We start from the raw sequence: 19,764 nt of genomic DNA on the forward strand, positions 1-19,764 counted from the left end.
TTTACAGCAGGCCTGCTAAACTCATTTAAGTTCCAGCGTCGGATTTGGACACGACGTCAAATTATGCGAGACGCTTTTTTAATTTGTTTAACCGCGGTCGTCTCTGTAGATATATTAAAGTCTAGAATAATCTGTTTTGTTTTAATAATTAATATTAGTGTAAAGCGAACACGTTTTCTCTTCATCAGAGACCTTTATATCACACATATGCTGTAGGAGAGACTGGGAATATGAATTAAACGTGTTTGTTTTTGTGGTAATGGTAATAAAAGAAGAGTTTTGCTCTTGTTAATGTTTATGTCGGTTTAATAATCTACAAAAACAACTATTGATCAAGAATTTGACTGATTTCAAAGCTTTCGAGAGCTGGTTTTATGCTTTAACACTGTGAATACTCACGTTTGTAATAATAATAATAATAGTAATAATAACAATTTTAATAATAATACTAATAATTAATTGTGTTTTATTTTATTTTATAATCATTCATTCATTTTCTTTTCGGCTTAGTCAATTAATTAATCCGGGATTGCCACAGTGGACTGAGCCACCAACTTATCCAGCATATGTTTTACACAGCGGATGCCCTTCCAGCTGCAACCCATCACTGGGAAACATTCATTCACGCTTATTTACAAACATACACTACTGACAATTAAGCTTACCTAATTCACCTATACTACATGTCTTTGGACTTGTGGGAAAAATCGGAAACCCACGCCAAAATGGGGAAAACCCATGCGGTGAGGTGATTACCCAGTGCGCCACCGCACCTCCCTTTATTTTAATATTTTATTTAATCAATTTATTATTTTTTAAAATTTAATATTTTTTTTATTTTATATTCTTTTTATTTAGTTAATTTTTGTTAATTTTAATTATTTTATTATGTTTACTTTTTATTAAAATTTTTATTTAATTGCAAGACTGTAAAAAATACTACTACTACTACTACTAATGATATTTATTATTATTATTATTATTATTATTATTACTATTTTATTACATTTTTAATTTAATTTTATATATTTTATTTAAAATATTTTTATTTATTGTTTTATTTTATTTTGTTATTTAAAATATTATATTATATACAATGTTTGTATTTTAATATTTTCTTTAATCTAATTTTTAATAAAAAAAAATTCTTACATTTTTATATTATTTTGTTAATTTTTTTATTGTAATGTTTACTTTTTATTTGAATGTTTATTTTTTATTACAAAATTGTGTAAAAATGATAATGGTTATAATACTTCTACTACTACTACTACTACTACTACTAATAATAATAGTTATAATATTTATTAATAATTATTTTAATTTAATTATATATTTTTTATTTTAATATAGTAATTTTTTTGTGTTTTATTTAGTTTTTTATTTTATATTATTTTTTATATTATATTTAATAAAATTTATTTATGATTGTAAAATATTTTTGTTTTATTTGTTTACAATTTTTTATTTACTTGCTGAAATTGTTGCTTTTATTTTAATTTATTATTTACAAAAATTTATTTTATTACGAAATTGTGTAAAAAAATAACAGTAATAATAATGCTAGTAAAGATGATGATAATAATAATAATAACAATAATAGTAGTAATAATAGTAATAATAATTACAATTTTATACAATTTTTCATTTAATTTGATATATTTTTATTTTTAATAATAATCATTTTTAATTAAACTTTTTATTTCATTGTGTTTTTATATTATTTTATTTTATTTATTTTTAATATTTAAAAATTTATTTTCATTTATTTAAATTAATTAATTTTTTTTATATAAAAAAAAGTACACTTTATATTTAAATTTTTAATTACTTATTTATTCGTTCATTTTCTTTTCGGCTTATTGTGTTGATAAAGTCTAAACTATCAATCACCTGACAGACGGCTTGACTGAAACTGAATGAACTGAATGAAACTCACACCATGCAGCAGCTCTGTGTATATATCGTGAATAACTCTGTGTACAGTAGGATCTGCGCAGGGTTAATACAGTGTGCTGTTTCCTGCAGTATTGTGAGTAAATGTGACGGCTGTAATTTATGTCCCGTTATACACACATTCCCTGACATTTTTCAGGCGTCACCTTTTGTGTTATTGGGTTCCTCCAATTCTCCTCCTGGACCTGTGGGTCAGAGCAGAGCAGGAATCATGGGTAATTCAGCCTCGGGCACGTTTTGTTGAGTCGAGCCAACATTTCTGCTTTCATTAAGGTCAAGAGCGCAGCATGCAGACGCTGTAGAGTCACAAAACATGATGCTCACTCTCACTCATCTGTGTGTGTGTGTGTGTGTGTGTGTGTGTGTGTGTGTGTGTGTGTGTGTGTGTGTGTGTGTGTGTGTGTGTGTGTGTGTGTGTGTGTGTGTGCGCGCATTCCCGTCTGCTGATGCATTGATTCAAATTAAAACCCAAATGACTTTCACATATATTCCTTTTTTTAGAAGATTTTTAAAAGTCATTTGGGTATTTCTCGTTTTGCAACAAAATATATTATATATTTTTAAAAAATATAAAATTGTACTTTATAAAATATATTTATATAAGAGTATATATTTATTTACATATTTATATAAGAGTTCTGTTGCAAAACGAGATATATCCATTTTGAGAAATGTTGGTTATTTGACATTATTATTTAAGACATGAACAATCAACTTCATATACATTAAACTATTACTTGAGCTCAGTGAAGGCCAGGAACACAATCTTTTCAAATCCAGGATATTTTTTATTTAACTTTATGTCCATAAATAGTTTGTAAATAAGTCAAAAACCATGCCAAAATGCAACATATTAATCTTAACATTGTCAAACATCTTAAATTGGTTAAAAAAACTATACATCATAAATATATGGAATAATATATAAAATATTGATTAATAACAACAAGATTCTGAGTTAGATTTGGCCAGAATGTGCATAACATAACATAAGATAACTTTTTATTATTGTTTTTTTGCAAAACGCTAGATATCCACCTTAGGCTATATTCTACTACAGTAATACCATTAAGAAAAGCTTTTGAATCAATGTTTTGTTTGAGTAAGATCAAGTTAGTTAGATAAACGGCTTGTAGCTTGTTACAGAAAAAGTGAAGGGCAGCTCCTTCGACATCACTGCTGAAAACCAAACCTTTTGCGCATCGCGTCATTGGTGCCGCCTCATTTGCGCATAATGCGTCATGCACGCCGCCTCATTTGTGCGTTTCACTTTATTCGCGCCACCTCATTTGCATGTATTGTGTCATTCGCGCCGCCTCATTTGTGCGTTTCTCTTTATTCGCGCCGCCTCATTTGTGCGTTTCACTTTTTCACTGCCTGTTTTGCATATCGCTTTATTCGCGCCACCTCATTTGCGTGTATTAAGTCATGTGCACCACCTCATTTGTGCATTTCACTTTATTCATGCCAACTCATTTGTGCTTTTCTCTTTTTTCGCGCCACCTCATTTGTGCATTTCACTTCGTTTGCGCCGCCTGTTTTGTGCATCGTGTCATTCGGAATGCCTCATTTGCACGTATTCCGTCATGCGTGCCGTCTCATTTGTCCATTTAATTTTATTCGCGCTGCCTCATTTGTGCGTATCACTTTATTCGCGCTGCCTGTTTTGCACATCACATCATTCTTGCCGCCTCATTTGCGCGTATTGCGTCATGTGCACCGCCTCATTTATGCATTTACTTTATTCGCGCTGCCTCATTTGTGCGTATCACTTCATTCGCGCCACCTCATTTGCACGTATTGTGTCATTCGCGCCGCCTCTTTTGTGCGTTTCTCTTTATTCGCGCCGCCTCATTTGTGCGTTTCACTTTTTCACTGCCTGTTTTGCGTATCGCTTTATTCGCGCCACCTCATTTGCGTGTAATAAGTCATGTGCGCCACCTCATTTGTGCATTTCACTTTATTCGCGTCGCCTCATTTGTGCATTTCACTTTATTCATGCCAACTCATTTGTGCTTTTCTCTTTATTCGCGCCACCTCATTTGTGCATTTCACTTCGTTTGCGCCGCCTGTTTTGTGCATCGTGTCATTCGGGCTGCCTCATTTGCACGTATTGCGTCATGCGTGCCGTCTCATTTGTCCATTTAATTTTATTCGCGCTGCCTCATTTGTGCGTATCACTTTATTCGCGCTGCCTGTTTTGCACATCACATCATTTTTGCCGCCTCATTTGCGCGTATTGCGTCATGTGCACCGCCTCATTTATGCATTTACTTTATTCGCGCTGCCTCATTTGTGCGTATCACTTAATTCGCGCCGTCTGTTTTGCGCATCGCATTATTTACGCCACCTCATTTGCATGTATTGTGTCATGCACGCCGCCTCATTTGTGTGTTTCACTTTATTCGTGCCGCCTCATTAGTGCGTTTCACTTTATTCACGCCACCTGTTTTGCGCATTGCGTCATTCGCGCTGCCTAATTTACACGTATTGCGTCATTCACGCCACCTCATTTGCGCATATTGTGTCATACGCGCCGCCTCATTTGCTCATCATTATTATTATTATTATTATTAATATTAATTCATTATTATTATTATTATTAATTCATTATTATTATTATTATACAAACTGAGAATATTGTAATTGTTTAAAAATATTTTCAGCTAATTTGGTTTTTATTAATGAATTTTGTGTTTGCATAGTGTAAGTCAACTATAATAAGAATATGAGACATCAATTTGTAAAAATATTTCTAAACCTGAAAAGATTTCAATACATTTTGTCTTCAGAATCGATTGTTTTTTAGCTATTTTGATATTTTAAAAAATACTTCTTAAAAGTATTATGTTAAAGGCAGTACTTCTGTATTTTAAAATCATTTCAAAGCTAAATATCAGAGCTGTAGTGTTGTTTTCCACTGTTGTGTGTTTCAGTGGTTTTTAATCAGTGATATGTTGAATGTGAATATTGGCATTGACTGACATGATGGTCATTTCCTTTTGAAAACACAGTTTGTTGGATTATAAAGACACACACACACACACACACACACACACACACACACACACACACACACACACACACTTGTGTCAGCAGCAGAGGTCAAACACACACACACACACACAGATGATAATGGCACAGTTTATATTCCAGTGAGGAGGATTCAGTGACTAATGCGCATCGTTTACTGCACCTGCGGCGGCACTCTGACTGTGTGTGTGTTTGTGTGTGTGTGTGTTCAGCTTCAGCACCTGAGCAGTCTGGACCTGCGGCACATCTCGGAGCTCAACAACGAGACTGTGATGGAGGTGGTGAGAAAGTGCCGGAATCTGACATCACTCAACCTGTGTCTCAACTGGACCATCAATGACAGGTACACACACACACACACACACACATATAACGCGCATCCTGTGTCTCAGCTGGACCATTAATGAAAGGTACACACACACACAGACAGACAGACACACACACACACACACACACACACACACACACACACTCTTCCCTGTATTCAATGTACTACACATTATACATCAGTGTAATGGAGACTCTCAGGCTGGGTTTGAGGTTTTCTTTACTTCTCTTATATTTGTTTGTATGCATATCAGAAAATTATTCCTGGAACTTGTGATTAATTTAAGACTATTTTAAGACTATTTAATGACAGAAAGCAAGTTAAAGGGTCCTGAAACCCCCTCTTTCAGTTCAAGTCTGCCTCAGAATGCTTTCAAAAAATGCTTCATGATGGGCGTGGAGCTCTGAGCAGAGGGAGGAGTGGGCGTGGCCAGCAGAGCAGGGGAAAAGAGGGGGGGCAAAGACCTGTTGTCAGTCGGCTTACAAAAGGAGACACAAACCATAAGGAGACGCATGATTTAATAGTTTACAAAGTTAAAATGCAAAGAAAGAAACCGTAAGGGGTTTAAAGGGCACCTATGATGAAAAGCATCTTTTGTAAGCTGTTTGTACAGATCTGTGTGTGGTATAGTGTCTACAGTCATATTGGAGTGATAGAAACACAGTAAGTGTCTTTTTTTAATTTCCCGACATTAAAATAGAATTCATATCCCTCCCATTTTGATGCCGACTGCAACTTGATGTATGAGTGTCGTTTCCCAGTGTACTGAATTGATTGACAGCCGCGTATCCGAATAAGTTTTATTGCCAAGTGTGCTTCACACACACAGAGAATTTGTTTTGGCTACAGAAGCTTCCAATGTACATAAAGTGACAACACAAAATAAATATGAGAAAAAAAAGAAGATATGAGGAGATGCAGTTAGTCAAGAAATCTGGATGTTGAGTTGTATGAACAAATTTGTTATAAATATACAGGTTATACGGTGCTGTGTACAAATGCGAAAGCATTGCATTGTATATTGGCGTAAGGTGCTGTGTACAAGTGCGTATGAGAAAGTATTGCACATGCTTATTGCACAATAGAGGAATATTTAACTGTTCGTGAGGTAGATGGCCTGAGGAAAGAAACTTTTCCTGTGTCTGGCTGTTTTTGTGCTTGGTGCTCTGAAGCGCCGACCAGACGATAACAGTTGGAACAGGTAGTGTGCTGGGTGCGAGGCGTCCAGAGAGATTTCTTGAGCTCTTTTACTCACTCTGGAAGAGAACAGTTCTTGACGTGTAGAAAGGGTAGTGCCAGTGATTCGTTCAGCAGTCCGGACTATTCACTGTAGTCTACACCAGACGGTGATTGAAGTGCAGATGATGGATTGGATTACAGCTGAGTTGAACTGTACGAGCTCCTGTGGCAGGTTAAACTATCTCAGCTGATGAAGGAAGTACAGTCTCTGCTGGGCTTTCTTCACGATGGAGTCTATGTGAATGTCCCACTTCAGATCCTGAGAGTTGGTTATAAGGTGAAAATAGCTGACAAAAGCTCAAAATTATCAATTTCCCCCCACAATTAAAGCTAATCTTGTCTTAACTGATGTTCAGCACACACACACACACACACACACACACACACACACACACACACACACACACACACACACACACACACACATCTATTAGCATCTCAGAGAAAGTACTCTAGGGCAGCGGTTCCCAACACGGGGGTCAGCGAGCTTTGTGGGGGGTGAGCGAGCTTTGTGGGGGGTCAGCGAGCTTTGTGGGGGGTCGCCTTATATTTAAAAAAAAAAATCTTAGCAGTGGACAATTAAGAGATTGATCATGTTGCCTTAGTTCATATGATCCCCTAGCTCAGTGGTCCTCAACCACGGTCTGTGGATCAATTGGTACCGGGCCGCACAAGAAATCACTAATTATTTCCGTTTTATTTTTATTTAAGTCTGAACGATCTTTTATTTTGAAAAGTCTTTTATTTAAAAAAAACGATCTCAATTGCATCTCCCCAAATTTAACCCACAAGCGGCATAATGAGCAAGTAACCGAGGTCTTCGGAAAGTTTCTTTGCTAAGGGAAAAAGGCCCAGTGAACGACCCGCGAACTGCCATGGAATAGATCCACAACCCACTTGTCAACAAATCAGGTGAATCCAGCATGGCTGTGCAAGAAGATCAACTGATGGAGATCGCAAATGACGGCGGCCTTTTAGGGCCGTTCGCATATCGCGTATTTCTAGAGTTTGAACAAGTTTGTTGTTTCCAATGGAGGTCATGCAAGTCATGCGACAAGAATTGACTCATTGCACACTAATTTTCTCCATCACAGAACACACCAACACTGCAGAGCTTTGTACTTTTCTCCTTAAATAAAGCTTGTATCAGAGTGACAGCAATGTTTTGTCAGATTGTCATCCTCTGAGAAAACGGTTGATGGTTGCATAGCAACCTACGAAACACCCCCAACCGCCCGCAGTAAAATTGTCAAGCGTTGATGGTGATAAACAGGTTGAGGAGCACTGCCCTAGCTGACCAAAAATGGACAAATTTGTAATCCATCCTCCACAAAAAATACAGAGTCTCACCGATTCGTCTCGCAGCAATCCTCACAGTAATTGATAGAGCATAACAAACAACATGCAAGTTTTGAATGGTAGTAGCCTATATTATTTTTCCCTTATAAACCAGTGTGAACACTGATATTTTTGTTATTGAATGTCAAATAGGGTCAATTTAAAGGCCAAAGGCTTACGCTTTTCAGTTATAAATAGCCCACTGATGTTTTGCTTTATATTTCAAGAGTTCACCCTTAGCTGATGATTGTTTATGAAGCTAGTTTGGCACGCTGTCCCGGGAGAGAGCCCTGAACTCGTGAGATCCTCGAGCCCAGGGCTCCTTCCCATTGCAGGGCGAGAGGAGAGTCCGAGTTCAGGTAGGTCTCGAGAACTCCCCTGCTTGATAATGTTGGAAGTAGATTATGGCTATGAAGTGTCTATGCTGTCAATTTAGATTTGTCAATTTGCTTATGTTACATGTCTTTGGTCTGTGGGAGGAAACCGGAGAGCCCGGTGAAAACCCACGCAAACACCCTCGTGAGTGAACATGCAAACACCTTCACCTCGTGAGAGAACATGCAAACTCCACACAGAAATGCCAACCTGGCCAGGAAGTGTCCGAGCCGGTGACATTCTTGCTGCGTGGCAATGCTGCTAACCACTAGGCCTCCGTGCTGCCCTGACAAGGACATGGGAGGAGTAGGGGTGGAAGGGGGGATTCTTCAAGACAAGGATGGCTGAAGTAAGATACTTTGGTTATTTATAGTGGTTAAGGAGTCGTCTGATTGGTAAACCAGTGTTAGCTAATGTGGACCAGGTGCTATCAATCATAAGTGCGTGCTCCTGTCGAAATTAGTTTATAAATAAACTTCACTTTACATTAGGCTGGTATATATTCATTCATTCATTTTCTTTTCAGCTTAGTCCCTTTATTAATCTGGGGTTGCCACAGTGGAATAAACCGCCAGCACGTTTTACACAGGGGATGCTCTTCCAGCTGCAATCCATCTCTGGGAAACGTTAGGCTATTATTTGTGCATAAACATATCTAGATATAGTAATAAACACACCGTTTGTTTGAAAACAACATTTGTTGTCATCATTACTGCAAACTTTGCCGGCAGCCAGCTCTCTGCCACTCTCACATTGTCGCCCACTGAAGCTAAGCAGGGCCGAGCCCGGTCAGTACCTGGATGGGAGACCACATGGGAAAGCTAGGTTGCTGCCGGATGTGGTGTTAGTGAGGCCAGCAGGGGGTGCTCAACCTGTGGTCTGTGTGGGTCCTAATGCCCCAGTATAGTGATGGAGACTATATTCTGCTCTGTGAGCGCCAGCTTTTGGATGAGACGTTAAACCGAGGTCCTGACTCTCTGTGGTCGTTAAAAATCCCAGGATGTTCTTCGATAAAGAGTAGGGGTTTAACCCCGGCATCCTGGCCAAATCTGCCCACTGCCCTCTTTCCATCATGGCCTCCTAACCCTCCCCATATTCAATTGGCTGTGTCTCCTCTCCACAAGATGGCGCAAAATAGCTGCCGTCGCGTCATCCAGGTGGATGTTGCACACTGGTGGTGGATGAGGAGATTCCCCCATTGTGTAAAGCGCTTTGAGTGCCCAGAAAAGCGCTATATAAATGTAACGCCCTATTCACACGGGGCGTCAGCGTCAACGCTTCCCATTCACTTTGAATGGGTGACGTCAGTCGTTGCTGAACTGCATTGTGGATCTGTCGGCACCGCTTCAGAGATGTTGCTCGCTGCAGAAGTTGGGACTAGCTCAACTTTTCAAGCGCCAATGGAAGCGTCAGCCAATCAGATCGCTGTATGCAAATACACCCGCTCAGACAGTGGCCTATTGCTAACTGGATTTCATTGGCTGACGCTTTTATGACAATCGCTTCAGCCCCAACTTCGGACACGCCTTCAGTCAAGCGTTGACGCTGAAGCCCCGTGTGAATAGGGCGTAAGGAATTCATATTATTGTTATTATTTACTTATACAAGCGATTATATCATTAAATGTGGCGGAGACCTTACAATATTTTCCAGGAAAAAAAGGAGGTCTCCGGCATAGAAAGGTTGGGAACCACTGCTCTAGGGTGTCCTGAACCTTAAAAAGACAAACAATGTGTTTCGCTCAGGACAGAGGGTGAGAATCCTCTTCTGGAAGAGTCATATAACGTGATATTGGCCGAGCACATCTCCAATAAATCCAGAAGTCATAAAACAGCAGGAAGCGCATCTGAGCCCATTGTATCTGGGTCAGACTGTAAATTCAATATAGTGTGAACCTGCGGAGGCTGTAAACCCATACATCCATACAGGAGGAACACATTCAGCACATTCTCCAAAAGCAGAGCAAATAACATTAGTGCAGTTTATTCATCTCCACACGCCTGATTTATAAGCAGACGCTGCTCTCAGTTTCTGGATTTACTTCTGACATGATAGAAAACCTGCTCAGGTTCTCACACAAGCGTCACAATCACAAATCATCATCAATATGGAGAACACCGGCGCTTCTCCAAGACCTCCACAGCATCCTGTTATTTCAATAGTCAAGCTTTTGGTCCGTTCACTATTTTCCTGTATCAATTAATTAATATGGCGGCACGGTGGCTCAGTGATTAGCACGGTGGCCTCACTCCAAGAAGGTCGCTGGTTTGAGTCACGGCTAGGTCAGTTGTTATTTCTGTGTGGAGTTAGCATTTTCTTCCTGACTTGGCGTGGGTTTCCTCCGGGTGCTCCGGTTTCCCCTACAGTCTAAACCAGGGGTCTCAAACTCAATTTACCTGGGGGCCGCAGGAGGCAAAGTCTGGGTGAGGCTGGGCCGCATAAGGGATTTCACAAAAAAAAAGTCCTCAAATGTCATTATTAACAGTTTTAATTATTTCTTCTGAACATGAAGTGTCCTGAACATTAATAGAACATTGAGTGAAGATTATGAACAGTTCTTCTGAACATGGCATCTTTTGCCTACTTCTTGCTGCCAGAGACTTGACAGCGCTTCTTCTCACAAATCTGAACCACATTTGGCTTTAGAGCGGAAGCAGTTGAGACCCTCAGTATGGCTTGAAGATGATCATCATTAAGTCTAGACCTGTCTAGACTCACTCAAAACTTCCATTCCCTCACCTAAAAAAAAAGGCGTATATATGTATAAATAAAACACCCCCACCCCACTCCAGTCACATCAGTCTGTGCCAGTCTGTATCTACCTATAATATATAAAAGATGCAGGCTGTAGCTAGGTAGGTGGCAGGCTGCAGATAGGTAGCTAAGTGGCAGGCTGGGGCGGGAACAGCTTACCTTGGTTCTGGCTGGCGCGAGTTCGCTCCTAACACTTCCCGCCCGTCACAGCGTCTAACAAAGGGGCGGGGTGCGTGGTGACGTCACCGGCATCCCCGCCCCTTTGTTTACACGGCGGGCGGGGAATGCCAGTGAGAGCTGTGTACGGATAGAATCAGCGGAGCGGGGAGCGCTCTCTCTCCCCGCTCCGCTGATTCTGTCAGTGTACAGCGGTAAGCGCGGGCCACAAAATATTGCACTGAGGGCCGCAAATGGCCCGCGGGCCGCGAGTTTGAGACCCCTGGTCTAAACCAAGTGTGCCACACGCCTCCAATTGAGTGACGCTCCCAGCCGTTAGATCGCCCCCTGGGGGCTGAGTGCAGTACAAGTCATAAAGCCCGCCTCCTCCGTGTAAATGAACAAGACTTGAGCTCAAATAAAAAAAAATAAATTTACACTTGCTAAAAAATGTCTCGAAAGATGGTTCTGGTCATTTAAGGCACTGGTTATCCAACGGAAGCTCACGGCAATTCGTAACCTTTTAATTTAGTGGCTAATTTGTATGAATTTGTAAAATCTATTTCTTACAATTCAGCACGATTTGCTCATCACCCAATGACGGTCGGGGACAAGAAAATGAATGAATAGTTCAGCTGATATTGGCTTTCCTACAGTGCAGTGACTAGTATGCCCCATAGGTGGCAGCACAACAGCTGGCAAACAGTAGGCCAAAAATAATACAAAATAAAATAAATTAAATACATTACTTTCTTTCTAATTCAGGGCTCCGACAGAATGAATGAATGAATGAAAAAGCTAAGGTCTGAAACCAGCTCAAATGGTCATGAATAAAACGTGTTACAGTGATGTACAAATATGTCATGTCCGAAAAAGCCTTTTTTAGAGATGTTTTCACAGTTTAGAGTCACCGTACAAGCGAACAGTTAAATATAGATAGGACGTTTAGAAAATGCGGCACAGATTCATCCTATTTGCCGTTTTTGTACCACTGGGCGGGACCGAGGGCCGTGTGAGTGACCGAGCCCGATAAATCGATTATTTACAAGTGTAAAGTCCCGTGAAGGAGCTCCGGATGGAAAGTTTTGTTTCGTGTTTACCTCATAGTTAAAGTTGTTGCACGTTCGCCGGTTCCTGCCTCAAAATGAGCGAGTTTGAGCCACTTGTACATCCCGGAAGCGTTCAGAAAGAACAAAACACGGGTGAAGAAACTCGACACAGTGGAACATAGCGATATTAGCGATAAACTAGCGTTTCGGAAGTGTTAATGCAGAGCAACACAAACAGCGCGCAGAAGCATGCAGAGCTACTCGTGTTGCATGCGCCGTGGGTTACACCAGTCGCTTGACTCAGAAGTATAATCCAGGCTTTATAGTGCAGATACATGCGGTCAAGTAAGCAGTTCGGGGGGGCGTGGTTGATTTGATGTACAAGCGTTTGGTTGGAGGCTTGATTCGGTGGCTCCGCCTCTGGCTCCATCAGGCAGTCCTTCTGCGCGTTCTCAGGCTCCAATTTCAGCAGTGTTTTGCAACAGATTGTACCCATAACGGAGGCGTTTTACCTTCAAAGCATTTAATGGGGAAAGGTGCTGTTGCGTCGTCCATATTTTATACAGTCATTGGTCCAGACACATTCTCTCTAGGGGAATTGATTAACTAAATTGGCCGCAGTGCATGAGTGTGAGAGAATGAGAGTGTATGGGTGTTTTTTCCAGCACTAGGTTGCAGCTGGAAGGGCATCCGCTGCTTAAAACAAATGCTGGAATAGTTAGCAGTTCATTCCGCTGTGAAGTAGAGACTAAGCCGAATGAAAATGAGTGAATGAATGGTCCGCAGCTGCTCTGTGGTGTCGTGTTTTTCCAGAAAGCGTCTCTCAGTAATAGACGATGAATATTCCTCTTGACCCTCTCAGCTGGATTAGCCGTGTGCTTTCCTCTCTGTGATATTTTGATTTGCGCTGTGGCTAAATGAATTAGCGCGCTCTGCTTTGGGGACGGGAGTGCAGTGTAGTTTTGAGGAGAACAGCACTTACTCCAGCTGGATAAACGGGGAGACGCTCAGAACGGGAGCCTCTGCTAAGCAAACAGCTAATGTAATAAGGTAAAGCAGCTCTTAAGCGGCTCCCCCGGCCCGACACCACACCACTTATTGCATTCAGAGAGGGAGAAGTCCTTGACCGGAGTGTGTGTTTGTCCTTTATTACTTCAGCTCGCACACTAGACGTCCCTGAAGTTTTGTGCAGGAAATATCAGACACTCTCTGGATAATACACTCCTAAAATATGGAGTATTGAAGGACATTAGAGGAATAGTTAGCATATAACATACAGCTGTACAGCAATACTGACCATATAGCATGTAAAATTAGAGGAATAGTTCACCCAAAAATAAAAAAGGACCCCATATTTTACCAGAGGGGGGGTAGAGTATCCAAAATCTGTACTCAAGTAAAAGTGATTATCACCCAGTGGTTGAACTAGGTATTGCACCTCTGGTTTAAAACACACGCAAGTGCAGGTTGCCAGATTAAGGACACCAACAGGAGCCTGACTGTCGAGACTAAAGGCTGACTTAAGTCGTTTTCTAAATAAAAGCAACAGCACATGGTGTAAGGAATATTTTCCATGTTAAAAGTCCATGTTTTCATGTTTTTCCATGTTTTGTTCTAATCAACACCTCGAATCAATAGAAACGGCTTCTATTTCTCACAGCAGAGCAGCAGAAAACTGACAGTGATCAGCTCAGGTTCAGCTCATGTGCTTTATTCAGTGTTAAATGCTAATAATGGGAGTTTAAATGATATTCGACATAACATTTATTGCCATATTACTGAAAGCAGCAGCAGATTGTTCACCTCAGATCTGGTCAATAAAATAAACCACCTGAAACTGAACTTCAGAACTGAGACTCGGTGCAAACCAACACATATCAGTGATACAGCATCTACATTTAATCATGTTCAAGAGCTTTAACGTGTTCATTAGATTACAAACCTTAGCATTGTGCTGGAGTGCAGTGAGTGCACTATTCTGTGCTTCTGAGTGGCTGTGTTTACATTTCTGTCCTGTTCTGTCTGGTGCAAACAGCCAAATTGCTTATCACTGCATCACATAGCGTGTTGAGGATACAGGGTTACAATGTGACCTGCTCACCTAATGTTTACGCTCCTAATATTTATATTATTTGCTAATTAATAACCACCTGATGTGGAACTCTGAATCTGCATCTCATTTCGGAGTCTGCTACTGTCCACTGGAGGTCGCATTTCGGTCGCGGTCACACAATTTAAGAGCCTTCCTGACTGACAGAACGAATGAAATATGCTGTTTTCCACCAAGGCAACCCTGGTGCTGAAATATACATGGCTAAACTGGCATTGGGCGGATTAAAGAGACCAAAACAAAACAGCCGTTCCAGCACATAACGCACATATTCAAAGCAGAATATCTGACTTCAGCATTGTTCAGATAAACAAGAATGTTCACTGAGCATGATTCTCAAATATCTGCAAGCATATTATGGTGTTTTATGCTTTATAAGAGTCAAAAACTGACGTATGGCACCTTTAAAAGCTACTTGAGTGAGAGTAAAAAAGCAGTATGAATAAAAATATATATTTAAACCCATTTTAATGTCGATATTAAGTAGCGCAAAGGAATTTGCGCATATATTGGGCCATCCTTATTGTCAAACCCTGCTTTGAGAAAACTACAATGTGAAAATTATTTCCAACCTGCCAAAGTGGCTAGTGGGAGCGGCTGTCCAACCCGCCAAAGCTGAAATCTACCCGCATTTGGCGGGATGGCGGGGGTTAATGTAAAGCCCTGCTGGTAAGTATGTCTTTAAATGCAACCAGTTTCATCATTTATTATTTACTGATCTATTAGTGTTTTGTTCAGTTACTTCACCGCCACATTTGGGTTGGATTTAATTTGATATCTGTTCTCTTTTTTTAATTAATAATGTTACAAATAAATTTATAATCTAATAGTACTGGATTAAAATGTGGTCGTCTTGGTGTTATTTTTGCAATTGTAAATGTGTGTAATGATTTCAGTTGATTAGTAAGAGCCACATACAACATTGCTATTCTATTTCCTTTAATTTTAATATTAAGTAGACATAAATGTTTTATGTTCATGAATTAAATGCCTATGTAGAAAAAAAAATCACGGAACTGAGAATGTGAATAATATAAATGTGTTTAGGAATCAGCTGTCCACTGTAAACAACACAGTAAAACACCCACAGATTTATTTATTTCTTCATTCATTCATTTTCTTGCCGGCTTAGTCCCTTTATTAATCCAGGGTCGCCACAGTGGTATGAACCGCCAACTTATCCTGCAACTTTTTACGCAGCGGATGCCCTTCCAGCTGCAACCCATCTCTGGGAAATTATTTATTTATTATTCTTTATAAATACATAAATCTTTCATTTCTTTCTTTGCTTTTTGGTCACTGTTTTGGTGCGCACTAGCTTATAGATCTCCTAAACATCGACAGTACTGATTCTATCATCTAAAAAAACATTTAATTTTATGTGGGACCTTTAAGAGGGAATGTGCAGATCTGAGCCAAGAACGCCGATGGATTATTGACGAATCGTCTGCAGATGAGAAAGAAAAAACTGAAAGCTGCAAATGTCTCCCATGTTCTGGGAGGTTTTCGTGTTTTGGTATTTATCACAACACATGGATCTGGTTACCATACACAGCCGCACATTCATCAAACACACCCTAGTGCCGTCGCGGTGTCAAACGCTTGTGTAATTTGGCAGCGTCTCGTGCATATTTCATTTCTTCATTAGGACACTTTCTGAAATGCATTTGCAGCCCGATGGATTCAATATCGGCGGTGATTCATGCTATCAAAAGAGCACCTTCTACCCTGTTGTGTCTAATATAAGAGTCTCCAGTCTGATATAAATCTGCCGTGTGTGTGTGTGTGTGTGTGATGGAGTTCAGCAAATGTTTGAAGTCTGTTTCTCTTTGGCATCACGAGGCGAAGCTTGGAAGAAAATCACATGCATCAGTCATGTTGAGTTTGGTTTATAATGCATGCGAAATTGAGATTGTCTAATCATCTTTATTTCTGGTGCACGTACACATTTGTTGACCCTTTCCAAGCAGCGTCCTGGAAATAAAACTCCAGTGTTGCAAAATCAGTTTGTTGGATTTAAAATCTTACCATAAATTTGGCTTAATGGTGTCACATTGTGGCCTAACTGACAGAAGGTTGCTGGTTCGAGTCACGGCTGGGTCAGTTGGTGTTTCTGTGTGGAGTTTGCATGTTCTCCCATTAGCGTGGGTTTCCTCCAGGTGCTCCGGTTGACACCACAAGTCCAAACACATGCACTATAGGGGAAGTGATCAGCTAAATTGGCCGTAATGAATGAGTCTGTGTGCGTATGGGTGTTTCCCAGTGCTGGGTTGCGGCTGGAAAGGCATCTGCTGCGTAAAACATGCAGGAATAGTTGGCGGTTCATTCCGCTGTGGCGACCCCTGATAAATAAACCACTCAGGTGAAGGAAAATGAAATGAAAAACTCGATTATTTTCTGTATTGGATGCAAAACTAGAGTGTTGTGAGTTGAAAGGTTCGTTTATATCATTTTAAAATACAGCATTGTTAGTTTAAAGCTTAATACATCAGTTCTGATCTGGAAGAGAATAATTCCTTAATAATGCATTTTTTTTCCAATAAGTGAACAAAGCTTTACAAGCTTTACAAGGGTAAAATACATGTTTATCTTTTAATTTAAAAAAAATAAAATAATAATAATAATAATAGTGTCTTCTCAAAATATAGAGCAATATTTGTGACATATCTGTCTCTAAAAACTGATTACTGGGAGATTTAGAGCAGTACATTATATTTATATGCATTCAATTCAGCTTTATTTCTCTAGCGCTTTTACAATGTAGATTGTGTCAAAGCAGCTTCACATTGAAGATTATAGTGAACTGAAACAGTGTCAGTCCAGTATTCAGTGTTTAAGTTCAATTTGGTTCAGTGTAGTTTAATATTCACTGCTGAAAGTCCAAACACTGAGGAGTGAATCCATCCATGCACAGCTCCACAAGTCCAAACCAAGCAAGCCAGTGGTGACAGGGGAGGAAAAAACTTCACCAACTGGCGAAAGTAAAGGATAAAAACCCGGAGAGAGACCAGTCTCAGTTGGGCACGATCATTTCTCCTCTGACCAAACGGCTTGTGCAGAGCTGCAGTCTAGGTGCTGGAGAACGCTGGACGTCAGCAAAGTCTCGTCTGTCCCTGGAGCGTCACAGGAATCAGTCACATGCTCTCCACTCCTGCATGACCACCACAGCAGCAGCTCAGGATACGGCCTGGTCCAGGATTATGGAAACCTTGGGATCATCTCTTCACAGGTCTTGGATTGGATCAATGGCGCTGCATAATCTCTGGGAGCTGCGGGATGAATATGCCCAGGTGGAAATAGAGAATAAAGAGAATAATTAGCGAAGCTGCTGTTCATAGTAGAGCTGCACGATTATGGCTTAAATGAGAATCGCAATTTTTATTTATTTTTTTGCTTAAAATAAAGATCACAATTTTCTCATGATTCTGTAGATGTAAAATAAAGGTATGGTAAAAACAAACATGGCACAACATCCATAATAATATTATGTGTAGGTCTACTGGCCTCTATAAATAATTCTATTCTATATTAATCTATTCTTTTAATAATTCTGATGTTGAATTATTATGTTTGAGATATATGCTTGCAATCTGTCATATTAGACAATTTAATTCTCTGGTAAAATCAGACATTTGCCATTATCAGATTATATTCAACAATATTTACATTTACATTTAGTCATTTAGCAGACGCTTTTATCCAAAGCGACTTACAAATGAGGACAAGGAAGCAATTTACACATCTATAAGAGCAACAATGAAGAAGTGCTAAAGGCAAGTTTCAGGTCTGTAAAGTCTAAGAAGGGAAGTATTAGTAGTATTAGTTTTTTTTTTTTTTTTTGTACAGTTAGTGTGATATTCAAAGAGGCAATTGCAGATTAGGAAGTGTAGTGGAGACTAAATAGTTGAGTTTTTAGTGGTTTCTTGAAAATAGCGAGTGACTCTGCTGTTCTGATGCAGTTAGGGAGTTCATTCCACCAACTGGGCAGATTGAGCGTGATCGTTCGCGAAAGTGATTTCTTCCCTCTTTGGGATGGAACCACGAGGCGACGTTCATTCACAGAACGCAAGTTTCTGGAGGACACATACATCTGCAGAAGTGAGAGCAGATAAGAAGGAGCAAAGCCAGAAGTCACTTTGTAAGCAAACATCAGAGCTTTGAATTTGATGCGAGCAGCAACTGGCAGCCAGTGCAAACGGATGAGCAGCGGAGTGACATGTGGTCCTTTAGGTTCATATATATAGGCTAGAGTAGTTATTCTGACATTGTAAACATTTATTTTCATGCACAACTGTGTGTTCGCTATAAAAGAAAAAAACATCAAATGCTTGCCGTGATCATAATTCTAAAATGCGATATGATCATGTAAATGAAGTGCACACTTTCGGTTTAATTTTCACTGCTAAGTGCTTGTTCATACTTCGCGCGCGGCTCCCAAACGATCACTCTGTGCCACAAACTGAATATCATTTACAACTGTTTTACCTGTTACTCGCAACATATGCATGTTCTGTTCACTAAAGTAGACGCGTGCACGTCTATCATTAAGTAGAACGCACGCGTCCTCTCTGTGATAACAGCTCACGGTCTGCAGCTCACGTTACGTGTGATATCCCGATCGCGAAAACATCATTATATTAAAACAAACATTACATTTTTAGGTGAATTATACCTTATGAATACAGTATGTGACTCTTTCAACATCATTTGGAGGTGTCAATGTCACTGAGCAACGTGTGTGAAACAATGAAAAGACTCGTGCAGCCGCCTTTTCTTCTTTTCCTGAACTTATCAAATATGATTGACAGAATCGCAGAAATGCTGGATTAAGATCGTCTAAGGGGTCGAATCGAGATCGCCATCTTTTAACGATTAATTGTGCAGCTCTAGTTAATAGTGTATATAAACAAGATGCAGAAACTGAAGTGGATTTTATACTCTTTAAAGTGTGAAGTTAATATATATATTCAAATTGTATGTATATAATCTGCTTGTAGACTTGCATACCATTAGAAGAATTACCATATCACAAGAACTGGATAAGTTATATAGTTACCAGGTTTGGGTCAGGGGTTAATCTATGTGGAATTTGTGTGACATATGTAGAAATAAGGGAAAAACAGATGACAGAGGTGGAATTTGGAGTCAAGGGTTAAACTAGGAGGGATCTTGTCTGACATATGTACAACAAAGGAAAAAACAGAGTATTTAAGGAGGGCAGAAGATGAGTGAGACAGAATTTTTCAGACAAAGATGCTACTGGGGTCTCCTGAAAGTTCTCCTTTGTTGTCGACAATAAAGTATATTCTTCTGATATTCATAACCTCCAGACTGAGTTTGATTTAGTAAGAGAAAAACCAAGAAAACCACTACAAAACCTGTGTTACCGCTATGTGATGCACTGAGTGTGTGCTTTACTAAAAAGT

The 19,764-nt window shown here is 39.7% G+C and overlaps 1 protein-coding gene across 1 annotated transcript in view; it reads left to right on the top strand.

Moving 5' to 3' along the window:
- The window catches only part of fbxl17 (F-box and leucine-rich repeat protein 17), a 379,499-nt gene that overhangs the window by 117,782 nt on the left and 241,953 nt on the right, over nucleotides 1-19,764 (top strand). Inside the window, exon 8 of the mRNA XM_073909993.1 lies at nucleotides 5,202-5,332. Within this exon, the coding sequence (XP_073766094.1) occupies nucleotides 5,202-5,332 (131 nt within the window). The remainder of the gene's footprint in view (nucleotides 1-5,201; nucleotides 5,333-19,764) is intronic.

This window comes from Danio rerio, chromosome 8 (genome assembly GCF_049306965.1).
Source record: "Danio rerio strain Tuebingen ecotype United States chromosome 8, GRCz12tu, whole genome shotgun sequence".
Lineage (NCBI taxonomy): Eukaryota > Metazoa > Chordata > Actinopteri > Cypriniformes > Danionidae > Danio > Danio rerio.